Source organism: Haliotis rufescens, unplaced genomic scaffold, assembly GCF_023055435.1.
Source record: "Haliotis rufescens isolate VD_foot unplaced genomic scaffold, xgHalRufe1.0.p SCAF_3, whole genome shotgun sequence".
In the NCBI taxonomy this organism is placed as follows: Eukaryota; Metazoa; Mollusca; class Gastropoda; order Lepetellida; family Haliotidae; genus Haliotis; species Haliotis rufescens.
The window spans coordinates 21,085,886-21,104,481 of NW_025964001.1; the positions used below are offsets into that span (position 1 = coordinate 21,085,886).

Consider the following 18,596-nt stretch of genomic DNA (forward strand, 5'->3'; position numbering starts at 1 on the left):
TGTTTGTTTCTGTAAAATGTTGAAAAAAGCAACAAAACAATAACATTGTAAAAAAAAAATGTTTTATCAATAATCTTGTTTGACCAAAGCAATGATACATCAGCTCCTATTGTCACATTATTGGAGCCATTTAGAACGGAGAAGTTGCCCTTAAAACATCACATCAGGAGATTTTATCACAATATGTTGCAAGTGACTTCAGTGTCGCCGACGCCTTTTGAATCCGTTTGTGAACCTTGCAGGCTGTTGCTATGTAATTAGATCACTTTTTTTTCATAAAAATCCATATATGTAACAGTTGATAGCTATTTGAGGATCATGCCAAAGGATTAATTTTCTCTTTGTCTTTTAAATGATCTAATTTAGAATAGACATACAACAGTCAAAATTGGTATGATTACCATGGCTCTGATATGCATCAATATGCTCAATATATTGATGCATATGAGGGCAATTTGCTTCTCAAGTCAGAAGAAAAACAAAATCATAAAACAGCCACAAGTTTGTGTCACATGCTGAACAAAAACAAACAAGGCATCATGAATATCTTTGTGATATTTTTTTGTAGCGAAGACTGAGACTAAAAATATCCCCCCAAATATTCATGATTCCCATTTTCTTCGTTCAGTTTATATGATTATCTGTTAACCTGAGAGAAGAGTTTAAGGAGATAAAAATTCAGATAACATGGGCAGTGGAGAGGCCTATTTTTTAAAGCATTTATTCTTCATGCTAAAGTCCTAGGTTTGATTCCCGGCTTGGGTATACTGTGTGAAGCACCTTCATGGGTGCCGTTGTACAAAACAACATTAGCACTACGACTGTCGTAAGTCTATGTTAAGGTATGGGAGTTACACTCTCTGGTGTCCCCTGCTGTGATATTGCTGGACTATTTCTACAAGCTGTGTAAAACCATACACCTTCCCTCACACCCTCACTCAATCTACCTTTCATAAAAAAACTGAGTTCATATGTCTTGGGATAAATATTGATTTGGTAGTCAAACAGTACATAAGACATAATTGCAGACATTGATCGAAGTGAGCTTCTGGCTTTCTGGTCTGTAGCAGATGTTATTAAATGCAGATGTTATATCAAAGTTAGAGCAGAGCTTTGATAAGATAAAGTCATAACCCAAACCATCTATTTGCTTGTAAGATCAGTGTTTTCTTACCATCTTTTTTAAAGTTTATTCAAATTTGAATATTATCTCCAAATATTTGTTTAATATGAAATATATTTTATGTACAACATTATAATATAATATTATCTAGTTTGATATTTGGCCGAGATAAAAATGATTAAAACATTTATTTAAAATGAACACAAGATTTGAAAATGAAGAGACTTGTTTATGCAAGCATGGTTTTTGAACAGCTCAGATTCAGCAGACACTCGCACGCTAAAGAAGTTCCCGTGAACATGTGTCCTTAAATGCTGCCATTGATCTTGTTGAGAATTGATGATGAGAAACAACTACCAGGTATCATCAGAACTTTATTATTGAATTACTTGAAACACAAACAACAGCCTTCGTAAAGAGATATTTGTGTACCCTGACAAGCAAAAAAGCTAGCTCTTTACAAAAAGTCTACTTCTTTCCATAATTCAAGCTCAACAGCATTTGTTTTCAATGTAAATTGATTGCTTTGGAGGAGGTTCCCACCCTCCTGTCAATAACTCATTGCCAAGAGTATTGGTGTTGCAATTCATCATTCATCAAATGAGCTACGACAATCTTGCTTACGGCAAGAAACTACCACACTGGTGCAAGCATTCAATAAAGAAGATATAGCTCAATAAAAATGTCTGGTTTTGTAGCTTTAGGTCGTCTTTTGTTGTTGTGAACATTAGCGGACACCAGAAGAGGCAAAACTGGTGACGATGTGGGCTGGGAGGAAGTTGTTAGTGGTGTCAATGTCGCACTTACTCTCGTATCTGTGCACTCAACTGAGACAGGCATGTGCAGGACCTCACTCCAAGGAAGTAGCAACATTTTCTGTTTCCGTCAGTGCTCACTAAGAATAGAATTAGCGTTTATGACTAAGTGTCAATAGACATGTCGTTTTTACAACTCTAGTCGACATTTGCATTTGTGTATTGAAGTGTTCACCTTGGTGAGGGGGTTCTGGGTGTACACAATTATGCATTGTGTGGGGGTGGTGGTCAATGCCTATGTCATAAACTTCACTTGTTGGATGCCTAACAGGAAATCAATGCTGCGGTATTGCTGAATAATTACTACAGGAGCGCATTTCTTTTCCATTGACATTGACCGACATGATGAACATTATGTGAAACACACGCCTTTTTCATACACATTTTTGAACTTTATGTTTTAATATTTGTGTTTTTTAATAATTTTAAATATGACTTACAAAACTCTTTCTATAATCATAAGAATTATTATCAACTTCAATCTGGCACTTTTCATTGTTTTTAATAGTCATCAATTGTTCCAGTTTCATAAGGGGCGGTCGGGTAGCCTAGTGGTTAAAGCATTCATGCGTCACGCCGAAGACCCGGGTTCGATTCCCGACATGGGTACCATGTGTGAAGCCCATTTCTGGTGTCCCCCGCCATGATATTGCTGGAATATTGCTAAAAGCGGTGTAAAAATCAAACTCACTCACTCACACTCCAGTTTCATGAAAGCATCCAGTCTGTGTGACATAGGCACAAATAACATGCTCTGAACTGTTAATCACATTGTCAACATACTCAGACCTATTGGCGCTTGTTGGCATATGTCCATGCTCTGACACATAAAAGGAAATTGTATGTCTTTTGGAAAGATAATCTTATAATCACCAAATTGTGTATGCATCTGTGTTAGTCAATAAATCATTTGTAAATGACAATTTCTAGCCGCTGTTGCATATATTATGACATATTTATTGATGAAGGCTACTGACTTCATACAACCTAACCCATGAGGCATGCACACAGATGTCCTCTGTCCCTGATACACAGTGTCCTCACCTGCATCGGAACAAACATTCCGCAGTGTCAAAGTATTTGTGGAAATCTATTAGATTACTTTATGAATATGTCAGTTTGTAGTGCCTTCGTTTGTAGGTAAGTTTTATTTTTATAACGTGATATGAAAAATGTTGTGTTATGTTCTGCTCAATGATGTTTGTTGAGCTAATATAGCAAAACGACAAATTATCATTAAAGTGCCTTCCGGCCGAGTAGAACTTTGAAAAAGTAAACAGTTTATTAAAGTTTTGAAAGAGTGCATAAAACAGACAGCCAGCATAATTTCTTTTTTTTATTAATTTCAAGGTTGAGACATGTAGATGTATGAAAAATGTATGAAAAATGTTTTTTGAGATATATCATGTTATGGGATTTCAAGCCCCTAAGAAGTAATTCTTATTATGTGTCTAATAACAATCCCAATACACGAAAATTAAGTCTTGCATCTGAGAACATTTATTTCTGTTAACACTTCGATGGTCATATGACTATGTCTTGTTAATTTTATTGCAATAATGCCTCGCTTAATTTCATCAGTCACCATCTTGTTACAGTCACATGATTTCGAGCCCCTCCATTACAGTCAAGTTAAAAATAGATGCACAACATAGTCAGTCACATGACATTACAGACAGAAAGTTTACAAACATCTGCCGATACATAATCAGTACATACGATTGTTCCGATGCAAAATTATCATCAGATCAAATTTGATTCAAATGTACATTTGGGAAAAAGGAGGTTTTGAGGTATGTTTTCATTACTTAATGAATATCTTTCCTCGTGTAGCCTTATTTGCACCACAACTTCAGCAGCAAGTGGTGAATACTTTGAGCATTGAAGCGTCTACCTTGATTACGTCATTAAAGTGCGTGGTCACATATTGTTGAGGGGCTAAAAAAAACTTGAGACTAAAAAACATGTGACGTGTTGATATATGTGTTTGTAGTTAATTTCTCTCAAAAAGTTTGAAAATTCTGCCTTTTGTTTTGCATTTTAGACAAATCTGTCATTGTTATTGAAATGATGGAATTAAGCAGCTAGTTGTCAGTCATTTTAATACTTTTGATAAAATTTTGTAACAAAGTTTAATCTGATAAAAAAAATGTTTAAGAACTCATCATTAAGGGTTTGGTCCACTGTGCTTGCAATGTAAAATGCCTGTGCAATTTTTTAATAAAATAGGTAAAAAAGGATTTTCTTTGGTGTGAAATTTAACAATATGTTTTACTACAGAGACAATCAAGGTGAATGAAGGTGTTTTGTGGTGAATTTGTAGGTGTGGTGTTTGTTTCTTGCTTTTCTCCAAGTTATGAGAGGTGTTCACATGTTACACTAAATCAAGAGTATAGATATTTTGAAAATATAACGTCTCAACGGATATGAACTTCCAACAAAGTAATAATATGTCATATAGCTGGAAAATTGCTGAGTGCGGCGTTAAACAACAAACAAACAAACATTATAACCGCAGTTTACTGTATTTGACAAGAAGTCCTTTCAACTCTATATCTTTGTGTTCACTGATCATTCAACGGGCATTAATGATCATTCAACAGGCATTAATGATCATTCAACAGGCATTAATGTCAGAGGTAGTAATAAAGTTGTATCTGTCATTCATGTGACATCAGACTTGATAAAGTCACATGTCGTAGGTGCTGCCATGTGAGATATCACAGCTTTTATCTATCACCTGGGCCATCCTTGACACACATTCACCAGATCTATTACATAGTGTGGCTCCCTGCACTGCCTGGTGTGAGGAGTGCCATATCTTTCATCATCAAGCAGGTGGTGCAGGGTAAACACAGTAGGTGAAGGAAGAAGAAACTAAAGACTGACAGATAATGGTGATGTACAAATAAACTATATTATAGCATGAACTTGAATGCTGGTGTAGATCTTAAATGTATTCGCTTGAAGTGTTCACATGTGAACATAAAGAATCTAACTGTCACTTTGTCATGGTCGAATTTATGTACTTGTTTCGATTACAACCTTACCTATACTTGTTTGTGTTACAACCTCATTTATACTTAAGTTACAGCCTTTAATATACATAAGTTACATTCTTATGTGTTCTTCTTTGAATGGCAGTTAGAAGTGAAATACATAACAGAGAGAATTTATGGATTTCAACCTAATGATATAGATGTTGACATCTATAAATACTCTCTCGTAAGTATACTTGTTTAAATTAATACAGTAAGTATACTTGTTTAAGTTAAAACCTCATTTATACTTGTTTAAGAAAAGAAAACAATTGTACTTGTTTATGTTAAAACCATATTTATATTTGTTTAAATAAATACCATAAGATTACTTGTTTAAGTTAAAACCTTACTTATTCTTGTTTAAGTTAAACCCTTATTATACTTGTTTAAGTTAAGACCATAAGTATACTTGTTTAATTTAAAAGCTTATTTATACTTGTTTAAGATAAGAAAATAATTGTACTTGTTTAAGTTAAAAGCTAAAGTTAAAAAGGATTATTTATACTTGTTTAAATTTATACCATAAGTATACTTGTTTAAGTTAAAACCTTATTTATGCTTGTTTAAGTTAAGACCATAAGTATACATAAATTGCAAGCTTATGCATACTTGTTTATGCTACAAGCTTATGTATATTTTCGTTTAAGTTAAAACCTTAAGTGTACTTATATGTATTGTGTAAAACAGTTATGTGTTATCTTCTCAAAAACCACAATGCCTTGAGAGCTGACACTTAGGTTAGGCTTTTCTCTACTAATCGTGACACTTTAATTAGGTATTGAAAACCAAACTAAATTTAAAATGTTTAAAATTTGTTTAATTGAAAAGTATCATTATTATTTCTTCACAACATAGTATTTTCAGTTCACTTTGAATGTACCTGGTGAGCAGTAGTGCCTTTGCAAATATATATTTTGATACTGCAAGTTTGCAATTTTATTGGTTTTTATCAAGTGTATCAGCTTGGTAAAAAACTTCACAAATTTTCATATACTTGATCAAGTTGCAACTTTTTGCGTACTGAGAAATGTTGCAACTTAATATATATTTGATCAAGACACAATTTGAATGACATGTAGCATATAGGTACCCAACAGTGTATAACCATTGTCTCAATTATTTGCAGTATCCTAGAGATGAGGAAGGAGAAGTCACGAGATGCAGCGCGGTCCCGCCGTGGGAAGGAAAACTATGAGTTCTATGAGTTGGCCAAGTTGCTTCCCCTGCCGGCGGCCATCACAAGCCAGTTGGACAAGGCCTCCATCATCCGACTCTCCATCAGCTATCTCAAACTTCGAGACTTCTCAGGCCATGGAGATCCTCCGTGGGTTAGAGATGGTCCCCCGCCCAATAAATCTGTGAAAGGTGAGCCTAGAAACACCCTAAGAAGAAACTATGTCGAGTCGAGGGAGATTAATTTATATACATAATATTGTTTTGAATTTTCAAGTGGGTTTAGCAACTTTGAGTATGGATTTTTATCCTGCTTTTGGCAACATTCCAGTAACATCCCAGTGGTAAACAACAGAAATGGGCTTCACACATTGTACCCACGTGGGGAATTGAACCCAGGCCTTCCACATGACAAGCGAACGTCATAGCCTTCAGGCTACCCCACCGTCCTCAACGACTTGATTCCAGCTTGGAAGAACTGACAAATAGCCTTAGGTTACTCCCCCTTTTGTCATGACAGAACAGGGCCCACTTTCACAAAACAATCTTAGCGCTACGATTATCATAAGTCTATGTTTGAGTTACAAACATCATAGCGCTAGGATTGCTTTCTGTAAGAGTCCACAACCAAACAGTATTCAATCCAGTATCTGTGTCTGTACAAGACATTTTGAATGAAATGTCTGTCTTTTAATGATCTCCGAGAGTGAATCTATTTCGTTCAAATATTATTTGCATATTTAGATGACTACAAACACAAACTTAACAACACAGAGTCGTTTTCCAATTTGCTTTAACATAGTTCATCATGTTATACAAGTCACCCCCTTTGACCAAATTGAAATCGCTGACTGTCCCTTTTAAACATGCAGAACAATCAGTTGGTATCTCAACTGGTACAAAAGCATTATGTCAGTACTGGCAGGTAGAGCAAACCGATATGACATTACCAAAGACATTAGCGTCTAGACTGCAGTCTGATCAGTTATTGGCCAAGTAGATGTTGTTAGGTTAAAGTGTGCTTGAATAGATTGCCCCAGGTCTGTTTCCATGTGTGCTGATTTATTGCCACTTAGTTAAAGAATGAGACAGCATCATGGTAAATTCACACCAAATTGAGCAGAACGCCAAATGATGGCTGCAAGAGTCCTGCTCTCTCTCTCACCATTGAGGGCGCCCTCAGCCAATCAGAAACATTCTCTGGTAGTCATGTGGCAGCATTCCACCAAGAGGCTCTCCCAAAGGGGGCTAGTTAAGTACAAGATAAAAGTGGGATAAAAACTTATAAATGTAAGGGATGATAATAAATACCTCTCAGTGTATGGTTAACATCAGCCGCTTACTTCTGTTATTTTGGTGTTGTGGTACAGCTGGCTCACAAATACATGTATTAGGCCCCATTTGGGAAGTTGTTTGTGTTAGGCTTCCTGGCTCAATTTGGGCAATTTATTTCTGAGAAAGATTATCATAACCTGTTCTGTCAGGGGAACACACGAAAACCTAAAACTTATTCTGTTTGGCTGTATGTATGTCTGATAACTGAGGTGTAGGATGATTAACAAGGATGACATGTAACTGCAAGTTATTCTCTTGTGAAGAACCACCCAGAGTGGCATATTTTTTTGTTTCACTTTCTTAAAGATCAACTCAGAGTGATATACTCTTTTGTCACTTTCTTGATGATCCACCCGGAGTGATATAATCTTTTATGTCACTTTCTTGAAGGTCCACCCAGAGTGATATAATCTTTTATGTCACTTTCTTGAAGGTCCACCCAGAGTGATATACTCTTTTATGTCACTTTCTTGAAGGTCCACCTGGAGTGATATAATCTTTTATGTCACTTTCTTGAAGGTCCACCTGGAGTGATATGCTCTTTTATGTCACTTTCTTGAAGGTCCACCTGGAGTGATATAATCTTTTATGTCACTTTCTTGAAGGTCCACCCAGAGTGATATGCTCTTTTATGTCACTTTCTTGATGATCCACCCAGAGTGATATAATCTTTTATGTCACTTTCTTGAAGGTCCACCTGGAGTGATATAATCTTTTATGTCACTTTCTTGAAGGTCCACCCAGAGTGATATGCTCTTTTATGTCCCTTTTTTGAAGGTCCACCCAGAGTGATATAATCTTTTATGTCACTTTCTTGATGATCCACCAAGAGTATTATTCTCTTTTATGTCCCTTTTTGAAGATCCACCCAGACTGATATACTCTTTTATGCTCTTTTTTGAATATCCACCCAGACTGATATACTCTTTTATGTCCCTTTTTTGAAGATCCACCCAGAGTGATATACTCTTTTATTACATCACCTTCTTGAGGATCGACTCCTGGTTGTATAATTTCTAAGCCTCATCTTCAAATTTCAAGTCTATATAAAATAAAGTGTTCAAGTTTTCTCTAATCTAGATAACATTTATTACAAAATTTACTCTTAAGAAACTTATCTTTGTGAAATTGCATTGTTGTACATTCTTTGAATAGTCCCTTTGAACATATTCACAGGATAAGGCCTCAACATTAATGTTGAAATACCTATATCATTGTTTGAAAATGACCAAACATACTGATCCAACATGCCACCACTTTATACATGACTCGCTTTAAGCCAGTTCAGGTAACCCCTGTTGGGCCTCCCCTCTAGTGCGCACTTGATATCCAGTTTTTTAAATATATTTGAAATTACCCAGGATTAAACTTGCTAATCAGCTGTGTTGAGTAACAGGACTCAAAATAGACCTACAGCAGTTGCCGTAAATCACAGGGTGGCCAGATAGCACCAATCGTTTGTTTTGTGTGTATTTTGGAGGCTCCAAATCTCCAGACAAGCCTGCAGTGATAAGGGAGCCTTGACTGACACCTTTGTCAAATGATACCATGGTAATTCTGATTCGATACAAGATTTTTTTAATCTGAAGACTCCTGCAGATGATAACAGTTGGAGGCATGTTGTTTAATGTGTGTGTGTTTACAGTGTAATTGTATTTTCTGGAACAGTCTGGTACATTTCCGCAATGCATACATTTTCTTTTAATAATGGACAATTTTTGTGGGTGCTGTTTTGACATGTTTGTCATATAAAGTACATTTTAACTCATTCGTTAGCTAAAGGTAGAACTGAAAGCGATGTATGATCACAGATAGCAGACATCACACCTGACTTAGACATAAACTAAGCTTCAATGTTATTGCAGAGATGAGCACCATTGTCTTTTCCGTTACCATTCCTGATGTGTATGGAAAAAGAGTGGAAGATTTTAGCTGTGGCCTGGAAGTGCTTGTGTTTGTTCATATTCTTATGACAATATATTACAAGTGATTCGGTTCATTTGAAGGGCTACCCAAACAAGTTTTGTGGTATTTATGTTACCATACATTGAAAAACATTAGGTGCCGACCTTTGGACTACTGTTTCCTGATTGGCTAATAATCGAATGGGCAGGGTTTGTGTTGCATTATTGCGCTGAACAACGTAATTGATTGTGTATGGTTGTCTACGTTGTGTTGATGATTAAATAAGCAGTCCATGAAGCTATTACTGTTATTGTTGACATATTTATTTCTAAGAATTGACTTCATTATGTTTTTGTGTTTGTGGAGGTTTAAACCACAGACCTATTGGTTATATAGGTCTGTTTATAAACATAAAAACTGTCGTGAACACTTGACATCTTTATTTTCATTGATTTAGTTGCATAAGAATTCAGGATAACATTTGCCTGTTCATATGATAAGGTGATGTACTATTCTATAAAAAGTGCTTTCAGAAACCAATATTGATTTTCTCCTGAAACTGTGCAGACACATTGACCAAGTGATCCAGTGTTGTCGTTGGTATTTAGGACTTTCAAATTTGATCATTTCATTTGGCTTCCATATGAAACAAACATTACATACTGCTAGATGTTTCCTTAAAGGATGAATAACCGTCATATCAAACACCAAGAGAGATATAAAACTAATATGACTGATCAAAACCATAAGATTTGTTTTTGAAGCATTGTATTTTGCACACAACTTGAACCAATCCACTGATGGATCCCTAGGCTAATATTTATTGCCCCCAATTTTTTAATCTTATATACTACTCAAAAGAAGTTAAGGAACACCCGATTCTTTCATATTACTATGGTTAATATCTCAGATTATGACAGATTAACTATAGTAATATGAAAGAATCGTTTGTTCCTTAACTTCTTTTGAGTAGTATATATAACTATCTACAAACTATAAAATATAATCCAGATGGAGCCAAGAAGAATGCTTAATTTCAGAGAACTATCTGGATTTGTTGAATTGTTTTAGACTGGAGTTTGGTTTACTTCTTAATTTAATCTGTAGGGTCTGGGAGACAGATTAATGGATTCCCCACACCATGCATATAAGTGTAAATTCCTATCTATTACCTTCCTGGATTGCCTGTCTCTGATTTGAAAAACAAGTGTCCTGTTCACAATCCATATGCGGGGTGGTAGGGTAGCCCAGTGGTTAAAGCGTTTGCTCGTCACGCCGAAAACCCGGGTTCGATTCCTGACATGGGTACAATGTGTGAAGCCCATTTCTGGTGTTCCCCGCCATGATCATGCTGGAATATTGCTAAAAGCAGCGTAAAACCAAACTAACTCACTCACTCACAATTCATATGCAGACTAATGCTAGAGAGGGTGATGAAATATCACCTTGCTACAAAATGTATGCAGAAAGTGGCATAAAATCCCACTCACTCACGCTGCATCTACCTGTCAGTTTAGAAGTTATTCTACCTATAACAAAATATTTACTGTTAACTGATAACACCCATTCACAAAGCAATAATTTTGAGATAAGACATTTCCTTTCATTGAGGCAGAATATCTCTCAGTGAAATCATCCCAAATAATGAAATCTAAATAGTTAAAGGTAACTTCATCAGAATATACCATCAAAATGTCCAATAAACAATTCTATAATACCTTGTGTGAATGGGATATAAAGATCTCCATGGCCGATTCCATGCCACTGATAGTAGCTCAACAGCCTTTGTCAACGACATGCCTTGCTCATTCATGTAACTACAGCTGATAAAAGCCATTTTCTGATATGGACTATAAGTTAAAGATCTTGGCAGGAGATACTAAGGTAACCATACTATTCCCACTCCAAGAAAAGCAACTCTCCCCAGAAAACTCCCCCTGCTAGATAAACTGGGTGGTGATAAGGGGATATTTAGTGGTTGAGTTTTGACATTTATGACCGTCATCACAGCCGGTTTAAGTTGGCGTCCTTTGGCTTGTTGGCATCAAGGCAAATTGAGTGAGGGTGGCGGTGAACTCACAAAGTCAAGATTCTAAATTAATAAGCTTCTCCCTGCGATTTCACTCCCAGGTTAGGGATGATAAACTGTCCCATGGTAAAAGAAGATAACTTTGTTGGTCCAGCGATGTGAGAATTACTGCATAATAAAACATTTTAACTTCACGGATATTACGAATGATAACTGTTTATTGAGAAAGCAATTGCCCTCCAATCTCCTCGTCTTTGCTCTCCAGAACTCTTCTTTGGTGGTAAATAGCGCCAAGATGATCAAATACTCATATTTCTGCTGGAATTGTTTTTATTTTAGATTGATTCTCAGATTTAGTATTGTTGGAAACTAGTTTTCCGGCTTGCGTGTTAGTTTGGTTTTGTACAGATGAAATTGAGCGTGTTTTACTTTTCAATCAGCTCGGTAATACTGTACTTGAAGTTTCCTTCCAAATAGATTATATTTTGAGAAACTATTTGATTTAACAAGGTTTAGCTTTAATGAAAAATGATTTGTTTAATATTTTGTTTCAATTTAACTATATCTGCATCCTGTTTTTTCCATATTTTATGATTAAAGTTAGGTTTTAAAAATTATTCTAATTAGAACTGAAACTGTTTTGGAGAGTCCTATCAATTTTATTGACGACTGTGACATTCTGTTTGATATTCTTAGAAAAATACATGTAAAAAAGTATTTTCCTCACAACCTAACCAACCAAAAATAATTTTAAAATCAGTTTGGAAGTAAAACACTTTGACGCTTTGGTTCATTGTTACCATCACTTCCTGGTTCTCCCTTTACATGTCATATGCCTAGCCTCATTCACATGCATAGTCATATATTCAGAGTATTTTCGTAGATTTAATCATAACAAGGTCTGTCATTTCAACATAATGTAACAACAGTTCATTTCTTGACAGATTTGGTCAGTAAGTCAAGAGGCAGGAGGGAAAAATAAGTACTTAGGTTGATTTTTGGTTGATTATCTTTAAACTATAGATATCTTCTTGAAATATACACTCTAAATATACAGCAAATAGAACTATATGTATATTTTCAGTCAACGAAATGTAAGAGTTGGTATTTCTTTTTTTTTGTTAACTGAGGTTAACTGTATTTTCTTCCGTAATGTTTGTGAAACTGTTATACAGTGTACAAGATGACATACAATAAGACCACTATAGCATGGAACAGAGTATTGTTATAGGAGTACCGAAATGTATCTACATACGTACTCAACATATCGATGCTTTCAGTGAAAGTTGCAAAAAAATGTCGTTTGATCTCTGTAATGTACCGGTATTAATTTTTAAATTCTTCAAAATTTAGCATTTTGCTTTTGAAATTGAAATTTGATGGAGAGATTGCAGATTTAGTATATTTCAACATTGGCATCATCTAAAGGTCTTTCCACACTAGATAATCGCTTCCACTACTATATACAATAAAACTTTTGGGATAAGAAAACTTTATGGATAACAACTTTTGTTTATTGGATGTAGCGATATTTCCATGTTGATTCTTACACTGTAGTCAACATTTGTCTAGACACAAGGTACCTGGGGTATATGTCTATACAGAAAGTTACCTGGAGTATATGTGTATACAGAAGGTACCTAGGGTATATATCTGTATACAGAAAAGTACCTGGGGTATATATGTATATAAAGAAAGGTACTTTGAGTATATGTGTATACAGAATGGTACCTGGGGTATATTTGTGTTTACAGAAAAGTACCTGGGGTATATATGTGTATACAGAAAGGTACCTGGGGTATATATGTGTATACAGAAAGGTACCTGGGGTATATATGTGTATACAGAAAGGTACCTGGGGTATATATGTGTATACAGAAAGGTACCTAGGGTATATATTTGTATACAGAATGGTACCTGCGGTATATATGTGTACACAGAAAGGTACCTGGGCTATATGTGTATACAGAAAAGTACCTGGGGTATATATGTGTATATAGAAAGGTACCTTGAGTATATGTGTATACAGAAAGGTACCTGGGATATATGTATGTATACAGAAAGGTACCTGGGGTATATGTGTATACAGAATGGTACCTGGGGTATATATGTGTACACAGAAAGGTACCTGGGGTATATATGTGTATACAGAAAAGTACCTGGGGTATATATGTGTATACAGAAAAGTACCTGGGGTACATTTGTCTTGACAGAAAGGTACCTGGGGTACCCCATACTCTTGATGTTGTGAGTGAATTATTACTGGCATTTGATGTGTGGTTCTCACACATCATTGTGGAAGGGTCCTGGGTCAAATTGTTTCCCATGTAAATATTACAAACGTAGAGATTATTATACGAAAATGTGTGACATACTGATTTTACGAATTCAGCATTCTTCTATTCCCCGAGCGAGAGCGAGTGTAGTACATGAATTGCTACATGAGGTTTGAAAAATCAGAATGACAATGTTTCCAGTGTGACATCCTCCCGACATCAACAATGCCGTCTGTATGACATAAACAATACACTGGTGCACTTGAAGACTTATTTGCACTAGTGCATATACATTTTTTATGAACATGGATATTTCTGACCCTATGGGTAATTAAAAAGACTGTGATTATGTTGAATTTAAATAAGTCACTTTGTAAAAGGCACAAGTATGACAAGAAACGCGACATGTTACCACCAGATTTATAGGTGTTTTTCTTCAACCACTAATATATTCTTGCCAATAAAATCTGTACCAAATCTTCCTCAAAGCAAAATAATTTATAGAAGAGTATATCATGGCCCCTAACCTTCTTGAAGTAGTAAAACGGCCATGGTATGTCATTCATTTGATCATATAAATCAACAACCCCTTTTACTAGAATTCAAAGAAAAGTCATAACAATTCTTTATTCATCATTAATTCTATCTGAATCATGCTCTTTGACATTGTATATTCAGATTATTAGCTATTAGTGTCAGAAATGTCACCATTTTTGTTTTCCTGTGTTTTATTCCTGTTATCAAGGCCCATGATGACAGGATGTCCACTCAGTTGGTTTTTCCCCCAGGCGTATAGCTGATTCATGTCATCTCTCATCCCCCTGGTGACAATATGTCAGAGACAGGCTACAGTTTAGCATATAGTGGCGGACAGTCCTCTGGTTTGGGCAGACACTGAAATTATGTTTTTGTTGGAAGAAATTTGGCGTATAATTGATCAGACGCTCTTGACTGTAGCCCCGTCTCAGTGCCAGTGGTCAAGAATTGGTATTAATTGGAAGTCGTGTTCGGGGAATAAAATAGAATTAGATATGTCTTTGATGATTATGATAATTGAGTTTAGTTAATGAAGGGTTTAAGTTGTACATTGTCTTGAAGAATCAGTCCGAATTAACAGAGTCAGGTATCTTCAAAAGATGGTCATAACGACACACAAACTCAGAACTGTGGTGCTTAGCAATTTGGTAGGGGTGAATATTGAATTTTGGATGTGACAATATTTATTTTGAAAGTTCCCTTGTGGGTTTTTGTTTCATCAAGTGATGATTGTTGGCAACTATTTGGGTCTCACAATAAAAAAGATGAAGTCTGGTTTTAAAAAACCCCAACTAAAACACTAAATGTACAGTTTGAAAAATCCTTTGACCTGATAAAGGTGCAGAAAAAAATGGTTTTGCAGTTCAAAATGTATCCTAGAATTTGCCATAAGGGAAGGGGAGTCATTTCTTACTCATCGAGAGGAGTGCTGTACTTTGTATGTGCGGAGGGGTCAAAGCCACTCCATCTCACCCCAGCTAGCAGGCCTAATGGGAAGGTCGAGATTGCTCCACCCCCTCCAAAGGGCACAGGGGATTGGGATGGGGAGTCAGTGCTCACCTTATATTCCTGTAATATATATAAATAACAAATACGTCCAAATACGTTATTTATGTTCCAGGGCCATCAAGGAGAAGAAACTTGTCTGCAGTTGCCATGGAGATCTTTGAAACACATCAGGGGACACACATATTACAGGTAGCTAAAGTATTTATTACTATGATTCATGAGTATAGAAGTATAACTACTAATGATGTAGCAGACATTGCACCTGGGTTCAGTTCCACAAAGAAACCTTAGCACAAGACTACCATAAGCCCGTGTTAAAGTATGTGAGTTACGATCACCATTGCGTTAAGGTTGCTTTGTGGAACAGGGCGCCAAGGTGTATCTTATGTTAAACCAAAAACACAAGTCTGAGGTGGGTGAAATTGAAGTTATTTCACTAGACATGATGCTGAACCTTATATCTTTAAGGTGTTTATTCTTGGGGTGGGTGATATTGAAGTTATTTCACTAGACATGAAAGCTAAAGCCCATATCTTTAAAGTGTTTATTCTTGGGGTGGGAGATATTGAAGTTTTTTCACTAGACATGAAAGCTAAAGCCCATATCTTTAAAGTGTTTATTCTTGGGGTGGTTGATATTGAAGTTATTTCACTAGACATTATGCAGAACCCCATATCTTTAAAGTGTTTATTCTTGTCGTGGGTGATATTGAAGTTATTTCACCAGATATTATGCTGAACCCAGTATTTGTAAAGTGTATGTTCTTGAAGGAATATTCAGTGACCGAGACATATCTGTGTCTTGTTTAACATTAGTGACATCTGATGTTTCATCCATTATTAACATCAATGTCAAATTATCCCTTGACACAGTTGGAATAGAAGTTTCGAGAATTATCAATATTTTCCTTTTAGTATAGCCCACAAACATAGGCACACTATAACTGCATGTTAAATCATTATGATGATGTCAAACTGTTGTTGTTGCAGTTGATTCTGAGCCAGGAATTCACTGGCCATTCTCAAAAACCATTTTATCAAGTAAAACTGATGCAACTATAGGTCACTGAGCAAGATTATAGAGAAATTATATATCAACCATAACATGGTTAAGTCAGAGAAATCACTTGAATCCGTTGATTCAGGAAGTAGAATCAACAGATCATTATGATTTCTCCATTACATAATCAGATATTTTTATTTTTTTTCTAACACTGAAACAAATCAGCTTAGGTTGAAGTGTTTGAGGTTGTGTTTGTTAGCCTAATGAGCAATGTATTTGCCCATTATGAGGACGTCCAGTGGGCCATTCAACAAAGCGATCTTAGCGCGGCAGTTCTGTGAAGTCCCCTACTTTAACGACTTGTGACTGTCGCAGCACTCGCCATTGATTTATGGAACAGGGTCCTGGGACTCGTTCCACAGAACGAACTTTGCGTTAAGATGATCGAACTTCCACAAAGGGTTCTTGAAGCTACAACTATTGTTAGTCAGCTTCGCAGTTATGTTTGTCTTTGTGCTAAGATCGTTTATGCAGGTAGGCTGTGGACTTGTGAAATACAATATTCTTATTGCTAAAATTGTTAATCCAATGCATTACCTTAAACTTACAATATCTGTTAAAGGAATGTCTCTTTGACGAAAAGGGCCCTGAGGCCTGTTCCACAGCGCTAAGACGATCATAACTCCAACATGTAACATAGACTTGAAGCAGTAGTGGCATTAAGAACTCTTGTCGACTGGGGCCCTGGACTGTGGGTATATTTCATGATGGCCATTCTCCATGTTCCCTGTCCTGATATGACGGGAAATCTACTGTGAAAACCCTATGTAATCACACAAATGTTCCAATTGAGGCATCAATCTTTCCTCTAATTACAGTATGGTTAAGTTTCTGCTTAGTGAAATTCCTTACATGGTGTGCAGATACTGAGGTACAAGAATCTGTATTCATATCATTGTCACATACTGTATGATAGTCTCACTGCAGTGCGTACAGGTTTGACCAGATATAATATCTGTATTTACCAGGCAATAAATGAAACTGCATATACGTTTATCATATGCACAGTTTGTTTTGATATCTAGCATTTTTACTACTCAAAATAAGTCAACGAACACCGGATTCTGTTATATTACTAAGGTTAATCAAAATGGGACAAAAGAAGTTATAGAATAACTATGGTAATATGAATGAATCGGGTGTTCTTTAAATTCTTTTGAGTAGTATATTTATTCACACAATTGTTACGTGTGCAGAAACAATTGTATCCTCACATGCGACTGAACAACAGCAGGTAACAGAAAAAATGATTTCAGCTGTTTAGTTTATGTGTGTAATCACTTCAGTGACCACATAGCATTAATGAAAAGCTTTGTATCTGTTAGGAAATATGAATACATTGTAAAAAAAAGGTGATGCATGCAGAGATATTATCACAATGCATTGCTATGCTATTTGGGCTTAATTATTCAATTTTAACAAGTAAATACTCTGATATAGAGCAAATTCACTCTGCATACAAATATAGAAAATATAAAATAAAAAATATAAGAACTTTGAAAAAATATTATCACACCCTACACATGTTTATTATGGGGTTTTGTATAAATAACCATGTTTTGAATTACAGGTAGGTAATAGATAGAAAGAAATTTGAATTCTGACAACCTAGGAAATTGAATCTTGGCGACATTGTTTCCAAGAGTATGATAAGGCCTCGGAGAGCCATTACACGACACGAGTCCCCCCCCACTCCCCCCTCTCCATTCTATCCCCTCTCTATCCACTGTGGTTTGCTCATTGGTTTTCTGTCAAGCTTGTCTGATCACTTGTTGCGTCAGTGCCACTGCGGATTTTGTCTTATTACTATTCAATTTGCATATTAATTGAAACGAACGCAGACGATTTTTATGGACAGCTCGGAAATACCAAGCTAATGTGCGATTCCCAGTTATGATAGTGTAAATCAGCCCTCATAAAATACAGAGAAATATTTGAGGAGTGATTTAAAGTGTAATTTAATCTGCCAGTGTTAACTCTTTCTTGTAGCAGGCATAGATTGGCAGTTAAGAATCAATTAAGCTTTATGTCCTTATTCAGGCCTTTGCCATTACACCGGGATGGGATTTCCAGGCCCAGAGAGATTCGGGAAAGGGAGAAAAACACAGGAGTGGGAGATTCACCGAGATTTGTGTGATCTTATTTCAGGGTTGTTTACATATTCTTCCTTTATATAAACAGAAAACATGGCAGACTACATGTATGTGACAGCTTTGGGTTTGGGTTTTTATGTCCGACATAGCTATCATTATTGTTGAATCACTAGGAGAATATGTAATGCTTAAAAGTGTC

At 36.0% G+C, this 18,596-nt stretch overlaps 1 protein-coding gene across 2 annotated transcripts in view; it reads left to right on the top strand.

Annotated features, from left to right (window-relative positions):
* LOC124137081 (protein trachealess-like) overlaps window positions 1-18,596 on the top strand; it is a 120,625-nt gene that overhangs the window by 70,651 nt on the left and 31,378 nt on the right. For both annotated transcript variants that reach the window (XM_046503234.2, XM_046503233.2), the window contains 2 exons: window positions 6,106-6,344; window positions 15,355-15,431. In XM_046503234.2, coding sequence (XP_046359190.1) covers window positions 6,106-6,344; window positions 15,355-15,431 — 316 coding nt within the window. The remainder of the gene's footprint in view (window positions 1-6,105; window positions 6,345-15,354; window positions 15,432-18,596) is intronic.